General features: G+C 44.9%; 1 protein-coding gene across 1 annotated transcript in view; it reads right to left on the bottom strand.

The window, feature by feature from the left end:
- LOC124612318 (proton-coupled amino acid transporter-like protein pathetic) overlaps positions 1 to 15828 on the bottom strand; it is a 112167-nt gene that overhangs the window by 39638 nt on the left and 56701 nt on the right. Inside the window, exon 2 of the mRNA XM_047140448.1 lies at positions 9012 to 9020. Coding sequence (XP_046996404.1) covers positions 9012 to 9020 — 9 coding nt within the window. The remainder of the gene's footprint in view (positions 1 to 9011; positions 9021 to 15828) is intronic.

Genomic DNA, 15828 nt, shown 5'->3' on the forward strand with positions numbered 1-15828 from the left:
TCCTTTTCTGCAGATGGGGAGTTACCATCCCTTATAATATGTAACCTTTGAACAAAACCTTTTTATGTTTTCAGCTGCCTTGGATGTCATATAATCTGACTATGAATGTGTGTTTGGTAGCCTGATTAATTTTCTATGAAGTAAAATTGCTAGCATTTCGACATCAAGAAAATACAGCGGTATCGTTCTTAACGATATGGTGGACAGAAATCGATGGAAATGAAACAACTATTACCGGCAAACACCGTACGGTGGTGTGCCAAGCGTCAAGGTCACAAACCGACGTACAGAATGAGCTAATTTCGTCGCAAAGTAAGAAGTGGAGAGCGTAATTCGTTGAAACTCTTACATGCATGACATATTTACCGAACGTGGTTGGTGTTAGTATATGTGGAAAGATCACTTGATTATTATAGCACAAAGGGGATTATCATCATATGAGTATAAAAGCCGCCCAGTCGAATAAAAAGCGACTTTGGTGATGCTATTTTTTCTGCTTGTATTAAAATTAACTTTATAATTGTCATTTCAGCGAGTCGAGTGGTACGGATCAGCCACGAGGCCACCGGTTTTTTTTCTTTCTTTTTCCCCCCTTGAACCTTGTCAAGCGTGGCTGGCTGCTCGCCGGTACCACTGCCCGACGCCATTCAATCAAGCTGTTTTACTGGAGATACAGCGAGTCAGCAGAACGTAAATTCACGGTACAAAACACAGGCCACATTCCCTGTTCAGCACAGGAGTAACCAACCATTTTTACCTGCAGTACACTTATATATCTCTGTTGCTACTAAATTTTTCTAATCACCCGCTGGTTCCAGAGTAATGGTAATTTACAATGTAGGGAACTAACTTCGCTTTATGAAGTTTATAAAGCAGAGTTACAGCAAGTTAAAGCATATAAAAATAGTTATCAACGAAACATTTTAGATCAAAATTTTATGAAAACGTAATAAAATGTTTTTTAAAACGCCTACTGCCTTCAGTCTACTAGTAGACATTAGGGACCAGATTGACTATTACTGACTTTTGCACTAGTACCATGTGACTCCACTACTGAGGTAAGTGGTAGATATGTGGCAGTCTGTTGTATGAAATTAGTGTAGCAAGACATGTCCACGGGCATATGTGACAGAATGGTAGGAAGGGGTTGTCTTGTTCGGAACTTGCTCATGACGAGTCCGTGAATAAAGCTGGGCCGTGCGTAGAGGACTGTCTTAGTGCCTTCAACAAACTGTGTATAATTCGCGGCTATTTAACATAGCATAACAGCAGTGGCCGCAGGAAAGAGACTAGTTCAGGCCTTGTCAACGAGAATCGGTTACAGACCTGACATGAACTGCTGCTTCAATGAATGCAGGGATTTTCTTATCCAGTCTCCAAGCTAACATTACGGAGGGAACTGCATGCAATGGACACTGGGAATTGGGTACCTCATGAAAGGGCGTTGTCCACAGCGCCAAATATCCGCACGTTTTTGAGCCAAACAACAAGGAAACTGGATAGATTCTGGCTGGGGGCGTGTAGTGTGGTACGAAGATTCTGTCTCTTTCACAAATGATGCGAGGTGTGAAACGAACCTACGACCCAATTGGGCGTATACCCGCAGGGTGTGGTGAGTGTCGTTCAAGCCGAAGGTGTCGATTCTTTTCTTATTTTTTTGGCTTTCGGGCCGAGCCCATTCAGCCACCCAATAGTAATATCATTTATGACGATACGAAGATAAGGACAACACCCAGTCCCCGAGCGGAGAAAATCTCCAACTTGGCCCGGAGTCGAATCTGGTCCGGAGTCGAATCCGGCCCCCTTCGTTTAGAAATCCCCTGCCCTGATACCGCAGCTACCGGGGTGAACACCGAAAGTGGTTCTGTGATGGTTTTCAGTACTGCGAATTGAGTCCACTCATTTAGGGTATGGTGATCATCAGAGACATCAAAGGACTTGGAAGAGCAGTTGAACGGAATGGACAGTATCTTGAAAGGAGGATATAAGATGAACATCAACAAAAGCAAAACGAGGATAATGGATTGTAGTCGAATTAAGTCGGGTGATGCTGAGGGAATTAGATTAGGAAATGAGAGGCTCAAAGTAGTAAAGGAGTTTTGCTATTTGGGGAGCAAAATAACTGATGATGGTCGAAGTAGAGAGGATATAAAATGTAGACTGACAATGGCAAGGAAAGCGTTTCTGAAGAAGAGGAATTTGTTAACATCGAGTATAGATTTGAGCGTCAGGAAGTCGTTTCTGAAAGCATTTGTATGGAGTGTAGCCATGTATGGAAGTGAAACATGGACGATAAATAGTTTGGACAAGAAGAGAATACAAGCTTTCGAAATGTGGTGCTACAGAAGAATGCTGAAGATTAGATGGTTGGGTCACATAACTAATGAGGAGGTATTGAATAGAATTGGGGAGGAGTTTGTGGCACAACTTGACTAGAAGAAGGGATCGGTTGGTCGGACATGTTCTGAGGCATCAAGGGATCATCAGTTTAGTATTGGAGGGCAGCGTGGAGGGTAAAAATCGTAGACGGAGACCAAGAGATGAATACATTAAGCAGATTCAGAAGGATGTAGGTTGCAGTAAGTACTGGGAGATGAATAAGCTTGCACAGGATAGGGTACCATGGAGAGCTGCATCAAACCAGTCTCAGGACTGAAGACCACAACAACAACAACGATCATTTAAATAGCCTCCGTTACCTAGTATCTTCTTAGACGCTCTATTGCAGCTCAGATGGGCCCCTAAATGACCCGATTATAGCCCCAAAGAAAATGTCTGAAATGGTTTGGTACAGCAGGTGCAACGCAGCAATCAACATCCTCTCAATTTGGTAGTCCTAGAATATGGCATACACGTGAAGAAATACGTGGTCCCTCTTCGTTGACGATTTCTGCCCGGGGAGTGGGTGTTTGTGTTGTTCTCATTATTCCATCATCATTCACGAAAGTGGTTAGATTGGACTGTGTACAGATTGGGAATGTGTACGGGCGCTGATGACAGCGCGGTTGAGCGCCCAACGAGCCAAACATCACCATCATCATCATCATCATCGTCGACGACTTGAGACCATTATGAAAGCCTGGTAGGGTGTCTCCTGGTGACGACTAAGTTTTTGCAGGGTGCGCTTAGCACGCGGTCGGCCGCGGCAAGTGTCTGCGTCCTTGCGTGTGGTCGCCAGCGGCTGCGGCGCGTCCTTGAACCGCGCGGCGGCGCGCAGACGGCGGGTCCGGTTCCAGTGGCCGCCTGGTGGCGGCGCCTTCGTGTGCCGCTGCCGCCCACGAGCCGCGCGCGTTGCGCAACCGGGTAGGCCGACGCCGTCTCGCCAGATGCCGTGTCCCATCGAGCGGCCGCGGCCGGCTGAACTGGCGGCCTCACCCGCTGCGGCAGGTCGCAGCTACGTGGCGCGCGCGAGACGGCATCGGAGGGGGGGAAACCAGTTTCACTCGAAGCTTGCTAGGAAGGGACGTCAAAATGACGTGTACTTGTCTATTACGTTAATCGACTGCTATCGAGTTACGTAGGCACAACGAATTTTACGGAAGTACTCAAGTGTGTGCATAAATCCTCGCAAATCTCGGCAGCTAAATACACTAAAGCCGAATATATACTAAGATGGTATCTGTTCTTTCGGACATGCCCGAAAGAACAGATACCATCTTAGTATATATATAGTTAAGGTTCACCGGCCATTTGACCATCTTCTTCATCTGTGCGAATGAACAAACAGTGCCCGAACTCTTACGGAAATCTGCAACGCGCCGCGAGTAATGAGTATAATGGGCAGGGGCACTACGAGTGTAGTGCGGGACAATACGTTGAGGATGTGGGTTTCGCGGGAGGCGTGCCAGATATAAATCCCTGCAGTCGCGCTATCCTCTGTGTCCTCGGTGTCTCAGATGGATAGAGCGTCTGCCATGTAAGCAGGAGATCCCGGGTTCGAGTCCCGGTCGGGGCACACACTTTCATCTGTCCCCGTTGACGTATGTCAACGCCTGTAAGCAGCTAAGGGTGTTCATTTCACTGTAATTTCACACTAAAGCTGAACTCCACCCGAACAGGTCAACAGGCCATGAAGGCCCACTGGCGTCACCGGATGCGGGCATGGAGGTTCATGTGGTCAACACTCTGCTCTCCTGGCCGTACGTCAGTTTACGAGACCGGAGCCACTACCTCTCATGAAAGTCCCAGTTTGCCTCACAAAGGCTGAGTGCACCCCGCTTGCTAACAATGTAACAGTGCTCAGCAGACCGGATGGTGACCCATCACAATGCTAGCCCAAGCTAAACACACTGACCGAAAAAGAAATCGCGGCACCAACAAGGAGCTGTGTAACACAAACGAAAGTTTGTAGGCGTGTTTCTACATCTGAAAGATGATGTCTCTTTAGGTTTCGTGCAGGTCTCATAAGATTTGCGCTAGTAGCGCCACTAAGAGTATGCCAATCAAATTTTCTTTAAATAAGCGCTGTAACGGCCCTGAGCGTTTGTTAGCTTAGAGATTGGACCTGGTGAGTTGATGCTGGCCGAGAATGCCTTTAAGGCGACAAAGTTGCCGTTATCAGCATCTCACCGAGATTGAACGAGGTACTGCAATAGGTCTACGAGAAGTTGAATGTTCCTTCTGCGATACCAGGTCGGGTTGATAGAGGAGATGGAGAAGATCCAAAGAAGAGCGGCGCGTTTCGTCACAGGCTTATTTGGTAAGCGAGATAGCGTTACGGAGATGTTTATCAAACTCAAGTGGCACACGCTGCAAGAGAGGCGCTCTGCATCGCGGTGTACCTTGCTGTCCAGGTTTCAAGAGGGTGCGTTTCTGGATGAGGTATCGAACATATTGCTTCCCCCTACTTATACCTCTTAAGGAGATCGCGAATGTAAAATTAAAGAGATTCGAGGCAGTCGTTCTCCCCGCGAACCATACGCGACTGGAACAGGTTCAAATGGTTCAAATGGCTCTGAGCACTATGGGACTCAACTGCTGTGGTCATAAGTCCCCTAGAACTTAGAACTACTTAAACCTAACTAACCTAAGGACAGCACACAACACCCAGCCATCACGAGGCAGAGAAAATCCCTGACCCCGCCGGGAATCTAAGCCGGGAACCCGGGTGTGGGAAGCGTCAACGCTACCGCACGACCACGAGATGCGGGCACTGGAACAGGAAAGGGAGGTAATGGCAGTGGAACGTAAAGTGCCCTCCGCCACACACCGTTGGGTGGCTTGCAAAGTATAAATGTAAATGTAGATGCTGATACATAATTTTTGTATGTTTTCATTAGTTATAAATTACGTTATAATTTTTACTTTACAATTTTTAAAAGTCTTTAGCGCGCCGTTGTCAGTGATGCTGTCGAAATTTATTATATGTTGATAAGTTAATCTGCACCATCACTTATTTTGAGATGTTTAATTCGTTTCTAAAACTGACAACTTCTCTTGACAGCTTGACAACGGTGTACTATGTTTACATCTTTGGTTTATTAATCTATCGATTTGTGTGAGGTAGTCATCATTGTATTGTTTACTTCTGGTATTATGTTTGCAAATTATACTATTTACACTTTCGTTTCGTTGGCCTACTTAGCATCACGAGAGAAGCACTATCTAGTAGCTGAAAATGAGACATAAGCGTCCCTATTCCAGGGAGAACTAGGTCTTAACGGAACTTTTGCTCAGCGCAGTCATTCCTAATCTCCACACCCTTTCCATTTCAGCACCCTCTAGTCCCTTCCGTTCTTCTTGTTCCAACTGCTACGCCCCTCCCCCCCCTCTTTCTTTCACCCTGTCTCATTTTCTTTTTTTCGCCCATCCCAAAATGGTGCAATGGGCACGTGCCCTAGCTGCCACAGGCTAGTCACGGCATTAGATGTAGGTATAGTATACGTGCAGTTCAGAAACTTACGGAATAGAACTTACACAATTAAAGTCCAGGCGGTGCACACGAGACATCCGCACTAGTTAGGCTGATGTAATGAGGCAAGTATTCATAGCTGAATTGTACGTCCATTAATACGAGTAGAATGTCATGGCCGAGTATTTGTCATCCCATTGTGTAAATTTGTTTTTCCCTGCACCTTGCCAAAGCTGTATTCAAAATCTCAGCAACTAAGTTTCAGGAAGAGAGTTGTACGAGATCACATATGCACATGCATTGATATTAGAAGTAAAAAAAAAAAAAATGGTTCAAATGGCTCTAAACACTATGGGACTTAACATCTAAAGTCATCAGTCCCCTAGAACTTAGAACTACTTAAACCTAACGACATCACAACCATCTATCCCCGAGGCAGGATTCGAACCTGCGACTTAAGCGCCTAGAACCGCTCGGCTACAGCGGCCGGCTAGAAGTAACAGATCACATATGTCGATATAAAAGATTTCTGAGTATCGTGCCGCGTCATAGTGTGCAATCTGTGCTGGAGAAACCAGCATTTCGGCTACGGTCCTGCTTCCGGGTCTACTGATCAGCAGACCACTGTAACCGTGACATTAAGACGCGGCACGGTACTCAGAAAGATTTTATGTCAACTGACTCTGGCCGCGGAAGTCCATACGCAATTAGATCACATATGGTCGTTCAACTAAGCGTGCGTTCGTGAGTTTATAGCCTATAACACATGACATTACGCGCTGGCATCCCGTACTATCGTCCATTTGTCCTCGTAGAATTGTTAACTTGTATACGTACTGCGACCGCTGGTGGAAACCGGCAAGTAGGCACCAACTTCTTCGGCGTGTTAGGAGATACCTGCTTTTACGCCGCACACAGTGCCGGTCGGTGCCCACGTCACACGGCCAGCCGCCACGCGAAGTACGAGCCCCGCTCTTATCGCGCGGTCTCATTGTCGGCAGACAAGCGTGCCGTGGAGCGGCGCTGCCGTGTGGGTGGCCTACCGGCCAGGGGAACGCTGCGGAGGACTACGGAAGGCCCGCTGTGCACGGAATAGGACACGCCGCGGTACCGGCCCACATACAGACTGTGTTCCCTTCTAGGGGCGTCTGAGTCACAGCACAGCAAAGCAAAGTTCCTCTCGCCGCCCTACATGGCACGCTCACGAGAGGAGAAGCAGTGCCAGAGTGGAAGAAAGGCTCTGCGAGGGACTTACAATACCGCCTAAAATGACCAGGGAGACTTACTAACAAATATAACGCGCGAGAAAAAAAAGAAACATACTAATGTGAACTACTTTGTGTTTTAATGACCGGTAACACAGTTCTAATTATATACGGAATGAATTTCTCTATGGACGTGCTCTGCAGTCAGTTCCTCGGCTCACAAAAATCGCGTTGTTCTAGTCATGTACACACGAACAGCACATCTTGGTCTGACTGTAAATCATTAACCATTGGCTGCGGAACACTGTGTATCGGCTACCTTCCGCGTGACATGTGCTGCCACCTCCAACATACCCATGGGCGCGAAAATTAAAACTAGTTACCTCATTCTGGCGTTTCCGACTTACTTATTGCCACACCCTCGAACTATAAACCAATATAAAAGTACCCTAGACCTCTCCTGAAAGCGACGGCCAAACAAAAATTGCCTCAAATTCACGTAGCAGTTAATGTTACATGAATAACATAAAAACAATCGTGTCAGTTGCACATTTATTCAAAATTATTTTATTTTTCCAAGCACAGAAATGGTACGTCTTTTATCTTCTCTGTATCTGTGCAGTAGCACAATTAGAATATAAGAGAATCTTTCCTTGTTTCTTTACATTTGTTAAGATCGAAAAATTTTTATGATCTCTAACAGGAGTCGGTTGCGCAAACAAAACTCAGTACAGATGCATAATCGACTGAAACGAACAAAACCAGCAGAAAAGTGCACACCCAAGAGGTTGTGATGCCACAGTAATTTTACCCCTCCCCAAATAAAATTTAGTGTTGACGAAACAAGTGAAGTTACGTTTGGATACTAACCAGCACGTTTCAAAATTTTTTGCTGGATAACCATTCAAGAGGCATACTTCGCATTAAAAGCTTCTTCGTACCTTAGGACATGTTTCATTTCACGACCATTATTTGTAATGAGAAAGCTAAATGCTTAAAAAATATTGCAAATAAGTAAATAAATTAAAACAAAAATAAACCGACTGTACCCTCACGGCAGAAAAACTAATTATTTTTCTACGCTTCATCTCTTTTGTATTATTTTCATCTTTTCTTTATGACACCTTTGGCGTTTTGTCACTGACTTTATATTACTTAAAGCTGACATACGCTTCAGGAATGTCCGATCAGTACAAAGTTTTGGAACACTGAAAACTTCCCGTGCCAGATAATACTGTACAATATTTGATTTAAGTTTCCATCAGTTTTTCAGTATTCAGTAGAACATAATTATGTATTGTTACGATATGTTCGCCATAAATCTTCCAGATATTGTGAAGACAAGTTTTCAGCCGAAGAGCTGGAAGGAGAAGAGTATGGAAACGTGATACATGGAAAAAACATTTAAGTAACCTCTTTATTATTTCGAAAGTAGTCACCATAACTATCAATACAATTAGTCAATGTCTTAAGGAAAAACTGTTTGCGGTTGCCTGCGGAACCATGATTGTACCCAGGCGTGCCCTCATCGTCCGAAGCAAATCGACGGCCACGAATATCTTTCTTCGTGGACGTCGATTTGGTTCGGACGAAAAAGTGCACGCCCGGGTACAACCAAGGTTCCTCATGCAACAGTAAACATTTTTTCCTTAAGTCGTTAACTGTCTTGTCCCACAGCGGAATAAGTGTATTAATAGTTATGGTGAATACTTTTGAAATAATAAACAATTTACTTATTTTTATCAATTTGTCTCGTTTTCATTCGACTGCCCCTTATAATTATGTCCTCGGTGTGCGCCCGAAAACCGAAAGAGCTTCGAATTATATGGGAAAATGGCAAGAAACGCATATGAAATATTTTTACAGCATATTCCTGAAAGGTGAACAAAATGGAAATTTGGATAACTTACGCGCTTCGTTTCTTTTGTTTCTGCAGAGCAGGGAGACACACTCACCTGGAAGACCTGAAATGAAACAAAGAAAAAAATACTGTTAGTCAAACTGAACAATATTGGAACGAAAGAGATATAATTAACAAATGTAAAACATAGGGGCATATTTCAATTGTTACGCAACCGAATATCATAGGAAATATTAAGAGCCCCAAGGAATCCAGATTTGTGTGAGCTACACGGCGAAAACTTTCATTTCTTAGTTTCATCAGTTACTTCTCTGAAACTCCTGTCGCCTTCACGTTCAGTACACTTCATTAATCACAAATACTTTAAAATAAATGGACACGAAATGCCTAATACAAACAACAGACAAGTACAGTTCTTGAATTGCTTCTTTTACGTTTAACGTAATAGTATCCGTAAGAATGGTGGGAGCAGGGGGACAGTATTACGTAACACAGGCTGCTATTCATAACAGAAAAAAATAATATGCGCCTATCAAACGAATTGTGTGCAGCCATCCGAAGACTAGCCATGAAACTAATTACGAATTAGTAAGTAGTTCATTCTTCGAAATTGTAAGTGACAAGAGTGTTGTGATCTCTCAAGTTCTAACGGTATGGCTGATTAAAGATGAATACTTTTCCCGGAGTAGGTAATTTTTAGCCTAAACTTGTCGGCACACTGATCTGTGTGTTAGACTTGGTTTCGAACCCAAACCCATGCCTTTGACAAGAAATACTCTTACCTGCCGAACTATCCGACCAGGCTTCACAGTGACATCTTAGAGAAACGACTTACACGCAGCCTATGGCCCATTTCCCTAATGACCCTTTCACTCTACAGTGAAGTGTGCTTTACTGAGATACTTTCTGACGGATAAAGCTTTAGGGCTCGTGCGTGTATAAATGAAAGTTTCAACCGTATTTTGAAAGAGACGGCGATGCAGTACCTCGCGCAGGACACTGTTGCACGATCGAGACCTAGAGCAGGCGAAAAGCCCTCACAACTTCATTTGTGTGCCAAGATTTACTACGAGAAGACGACTTCGGAGCCTCTGTCTGTCTGTCTGTCTCTCTCTCTCTTCTCCAGTGAAGACACCGTACACGGCGTTGCAACTGGCGGATACGCATCTGGAATTCATTGCGCAGGCAGCAGAAGTAAAAAAACACAAGGTGATTCGCAACACTGTATTGTTCTCCAGCGAGATACGGCCCGTGACAACCGTGCACGAAGCAGCTGTTCGGAATACCAAAAGTGTCTGCGCGCGTCGCCAAATTTTACTTTCATATTGGTTGCGACATTCATCTACTCATTGTGATCAGTATTCCTGGAGCCGGCACTGGTAGGAAAACGACAGGAAATTTTCCACTGCCCACTGCTGACGTCGACGAGAGTAAAGCCTGTTCCTGTTTCGGGAGTATATTATCATTTAGAAATAGTTTCTGGAAAACAATGATTTCGTTTCGTTAAAGTAAATCAAGGTCGAAGCATCACCGCATTAGCCTCTCTGATGTGAAGACTATAACGAAGAGAAACTATCAATTGTTCTACAATTATCAGTCGAGAAATTGCTTCGTAATGATTTGAAGTTTCAATTGCTCAAATAACTTCCATACTAGTGTCGAAGAGATCATCGCCAATTCTGGGCCCTAGAGAAACGGTTTCATTTTCGGTAGCCACCGGATTTTGCAATTCACTGTCTAATATCAAAGGAATATTTTTTTAATTCCTCTGGGTGGTCATATCTCTTCGTTTTACATGAAGGTTTTCCACTACTTCTGCTCGGAATATGTATTTCAGCACGTAGTTGTTAGAAGCGTGTGACTTTTCACCGCAGAGTACGTGTCGTGAACGTTACCCGCAGTGGTTATCAGTCGCAAGACGATAACCGACAACCTAAAACCGGTTAGCGTGTTCCAGTTTTTGTCTCCCTCTGCCCCCTTCTTTTTGCTTTGGCGTTAACACACAGAACAAGAAAGGGGAACAGTGGTCATTGTCAGCTGTTACTTAACTATTTACCAAAAACGTTTTTTAATATGATTTCGGTGCAGTACGGGAAGAGCATCTAAAAATCTACAAATATCTAACACATGTAGACGAGTCACAGATTCCGCTATTTCTCGATCTTACCTAACTGCTCCAAGATCATCTAAAAATATACTCTTGTTGTGTTGCGTTCGTAAATTGATAGACACCGAAACCAATGTAAAAGGTGCCTTCAAAGCCAAAAGGTTTGTAAAGTTCCTGAGTCTTCTATTTTTGAGATACTCCGTTAACGGTATTTGTTTATGCATGTTATTGTGATTTATGATGTGCTATAAACATTGGTAAAATAAACTCAGAAATATATTTTAAACAATTTAGCTACATATTCGGCGTTCACGTGGCAATAAAGATGGTCAAGGAAAAAAGAATAATAACCTGTTCTGGTATTCGGGCTGTGCAGAAATCGGATCCAGTTTTCTAACATATCTCGAATGTAGGATACTGACGATGGCTCCTAAACTATCCCTCCAGGACGAAGATTTGTGAAGACAAAGAATTAGTTTTGATTCTGAAGCATGAACATTTGTTCAGGCGACTCGAAATCGACAAACGCTTCGAAAATATCAAATACTTTTATTAGAGGCCTCCCCTTACGTCTATACACTCTCGAACAATTCATGTTCCTGGAGTGATCCTCAAACTCTTCTTACATATTCTGATGGGTACGGTAAGGTAATGTACTGTCTTGTCGCTTGTGAGGTGCTGTAGCCGAACTGTGTTCGAACTGTAGGATCCTACATCGTCCACTGATGAAAAACGATGGCAGACTACCATGGTACCCGTTTCATCGCTCGTGAACCCCTCGCTCCCTCCCCCTTCCCTACCTCATACACATACCTTCTCCATTTGACTGATCTGTGTTCCGTGGAAACTCGAATGTGTCGTCTCATGTGGCTTTCCACGCACTCAACTCAACCACTGGTCTGTACTGATCCATTCAAGGGACCTTTTTCCACTTTCCGAGTGTTCAATAGCTGTGGCAGTCCCTGTGCCGTGTGATATTCCGTGTGCAGAGGAAAACGTGTAAGACGACGAGTTCTGTAGTCTTCAGAAACGGTTTGCTGCGGCGTTATATACCTACTCACCATCGTTGACCGGCGCTGAACTGGTGAGTGAATTGTAAGCTTTGCTAGAACCTTCGGTAGTCGGCGGCGATCACATTCTTTAACCGATGTTGTCCGAATGGAGGTACCCACATTACTCTATTACCGCAGCAAGACGTGAAAATCGCAGTGCCTGCACGATTTTAGAGATGAATTGACCTGTGTGCTGATCATCCACGATCTGGTCTTGATCACATATCTCTCGTATTGCCCATGTTACACTCTACTGCCACGCCGATAGGCAGTACTTGGCCTGAGGACATCCCAGTTGGTTAAACGCTTAACTGTTCTATTCTACTGTGCCGACAAAAGATTTCTGTCTGCGATACTGCAGCTGAATCAAATTCGGTAGCTCACGAGTCTGAATTGTACAGGAAGAATCACCAATCTCCATACAAATAGTGAATGCCGTGAGGAAGTTCTTTTTCATTTTCAGGAAGGCGGACCAATTGAAAAGAAATGTCACTAACCAAAGAAGAACGGATTGACATTATTCTGTTGGCTGGGAACGGTACGCCATGTAGCACACACTCTCAGGGCAGCGCACAGAACGCAAATAACCTATGATACAGTGGCAAAACTTATCAAGAAATTGAAAAGAGCAGGTTCCGTTGCCAACTGGACTCACATTCCGGAGGACGACAGTTCAAATCGCCGACTGGCCATCCAGATTTATGTTTTCCAATATTTCCCTAATTTTCTCGTCGTGGTGGCTTCACGACATGTATGTGGGAGGAAGTAATACGTTATCTGACACTTACGGAAAGTGCTCTCTATGTCAATAGAAAATCTCTCCGTGATGTAATAAGCCTCCTTCGTAAGACTATCACTGTGTGTCGTCATGGAAGGGAGACACATGGAATATAAACGCAAGTGTAACACCATATGACACCATTTCCACTAATAAGTGACAATTGACTCCAAATAATGAAAACTGTGAATTCGTCAGCATGATTACTAAAAGCAATCCGATAAATTTCGGTTACACGATAAATTACACAAATCTAAGGGCTGTAATTTCGCCTACATACTTATGGATTGCAATTACGAATTACTTAAAATGGAATGTTCATATAGGTAATGTTTGGGTAAAGCAAACCAAAGACAGCGATTTATTGGCAGATCGCGTAGAAAGTGCAACAGATCTAGTAAAGAGGCTGCTTACGCCAAGCACGTCCTCCCTCTTCTGGAGTATTGCTCTGCGGTGTGGGATCCGCGTCAGATGGGATTGACGGAGGAGATCGAAGAAGTTCAAGGAAGGGCAGCTCTTTCTGTATTATTGCGAAAACAGGTGAAAGAGTGCCATGGACATGATACGTGAATTCGGGTGGCGATCATTAAAGCAAACGATTTTTCGGAGTGGCAGGATCTCCTCGTGAACTTTGAATCACCAACTTTCTTATGCGATTTCGAAAATGTCCTGTTGGCACCCATTTATATAGGGAGGAACGATCATCGTGATAAAATAAGATAAATCGGAGCTCGCACAGGAAGATTTAAGTGATCGTTTTTCCCTCACGCCGTTCGAGAAAGGAACGGTAGATGAATATCTTGAAGGTGGTTCGAAAAATGCTCTGCCAGGCACTTAATTGTGAATTGCAGAATAATCATGTAAATGTAGGTGTAGATGAATAAAATGTAGACACCACGTTTACTCTTTGTATGGAGTCTTATGACTCACGCGGTAGATGAAACTGAATTCCACAGTGGTCCTTAGTACAGTCCAACAATGTCTTCAAATAGGTGATGCGGCTGCGGTTAACGGGTCGATATTTGTCTTACGGGTATTTAGTTGCTATTTCGGAGTAGGGACCGCAGACAGGACGGAGAGCGCGTGGGACAGTTCGACTCCAGACGCAGTCTCCAGCGGAGCGGCGTGAGGGCGGGCTGGAGACGCGACACCCCAAGGACACGGATCAGGCCGCCTCCACGTGTCGTCACGCCGCCGCCGCTCGCCGTCTGCAGATTCCGTCGGCCGTGACGCTGACGTCCACACCAGCAGCCACCACTCCGCAACTTCTCCGTGCAGCGCGTGTGAAATCCGTTCCGACGCTTCGTTCCCTCGTGAACAGCCAGTGTTTCTCATCTAGCGGAGGACAGCCTTTCTCATCTCAAAAGGTGGCACAACGTTCAAACAATTCATTCTCTCCTTTCCTCGGTAGTCATGCAGTCGGAAAGAATAACACGGGGCGCTTTCATCTCGAACTCATCGGTGAGGGCGAAAATAATTTCATGGCCACAGTTTATGCGTCAAGGAGACGAACAATGGTGTAGTACATTTTCTGGTCAATGAGCTTCTGCCTATGTCTTTAGTTTCTTAAAAGATGACGATATACACTGAGGAACTCACTGGATAGCGACATCCACATATAAAGATGGTGATAGTATAGCGTACACAAGGTATAAAAGGGCATTACTGACGGAGCTGACATTTGTACTCAGGTGATTCATGTGAAAAGGTTTCCAACGAGATTATGCCCGCGCGATTGGAAGTAACAGACTCTGAACATTGGAGCTAGATGTGTGGGGACTTCTATTTCTGAGATCGTTAGGGAATTAAATATCCGAGATCTACAATGTCAAGAGTCTACCTAGAATACCAAATTTCAGGCACTACCTCTGACCATGGACTATACAGTGGCCGACGGCCTTCACTTAACGACCGAGAGCAGCGGCGTTTGCGTAGCAGTATTAGTGCTAATAAACAAACAACACTGCTTGAAATTACAGCAGAAATGAATGTGGAACGTACTTCGAACATGTCCGTGAGGACAGTGAGGCGAAATATGGCATTAACTGACTCTCACAGCACGTCTGCTAACAGCACGACATCGCCTGCAGCCTCTCTCCTGGGCTCGTGATCATATCGGTTGGACTCTTAGACGACTGGAAAACCGTGGCCTGGTCAGATGAGTCCAGATATCAGCTAGGATGGTAAAGGTCGAATGTGGTACAGACTGCACGAAGTTCTGGACCCAAGCTTCAAGAAGCTACTGTGCAAGGTGGTGGTGGCTCCATAATGGTGTGAGCTTTTACATGGAATGGACAGGGTCCTCTGGTCTAACTGAACCGATCGTTGTCTGGAAATTGCTATATTCGGCTACTTGGAAACCATTTGCAACCATTCAACGATGGAACTTTTATGGATGACAATGCGCCATGTCACTGGACCACAGCTGTTCGCAGTTGATTTGAAGATCTTCTGGACAGTTCAATGGAATGGTTTGTTCACCCAGATCACCCAATCGAGAGCTCAATCTGCGCACGAAATTCTGCACTGGTAACACTTTCGCAGTTATGGACAGCTACAGAGGCGACACCCGATAGCTGAGTGGTCAGCGCGGCGGTCTGTCACGCCAAGGCTGGGTCGGAGATTTTCTCCGCTCAGGGACTGGGTGTTGTGTTGTTCTCATTCCATCATCATCAGTGGAAGGCAACGGGAAACCACCACTGGAATCACGTCCCTAGACGCTCATGCGGTGGACTACTCTGACAAGGCTTCTCCCATGACAAGACCTGCCCTAAGGCAGAACACAAAGTCCTATAGAGGCAGCATAGCTGACCATTTCTGCGGAGGGCTACCAGCGACTTGTTGAGTCCATGTCACGTCGAGATGCTGCACTACGCCGGGCAAAAGGAGATCCAACACGATATTAGCAGATGTCCCGTGACTTTTTTCACCTCAGTGTAAGGTAGTATTCTTTGTGATCCATTCGTCGAACCTG

This window comes from Schistocerca americana, chromosome 4 (assembly GCF_021461395.2).
Source record: "Schistocerca americana isolate TAMUIC-IGC-003095 chromosome 4, iqSchAmer2.1, whole genome shotgun sequence".
NCBI classification, from domain to species: Eukaryota; Metazoa; Arthropoda; class Insecta; order Orthoptera; family Acrididae; genus Schistocerca; species Schistocerca americana.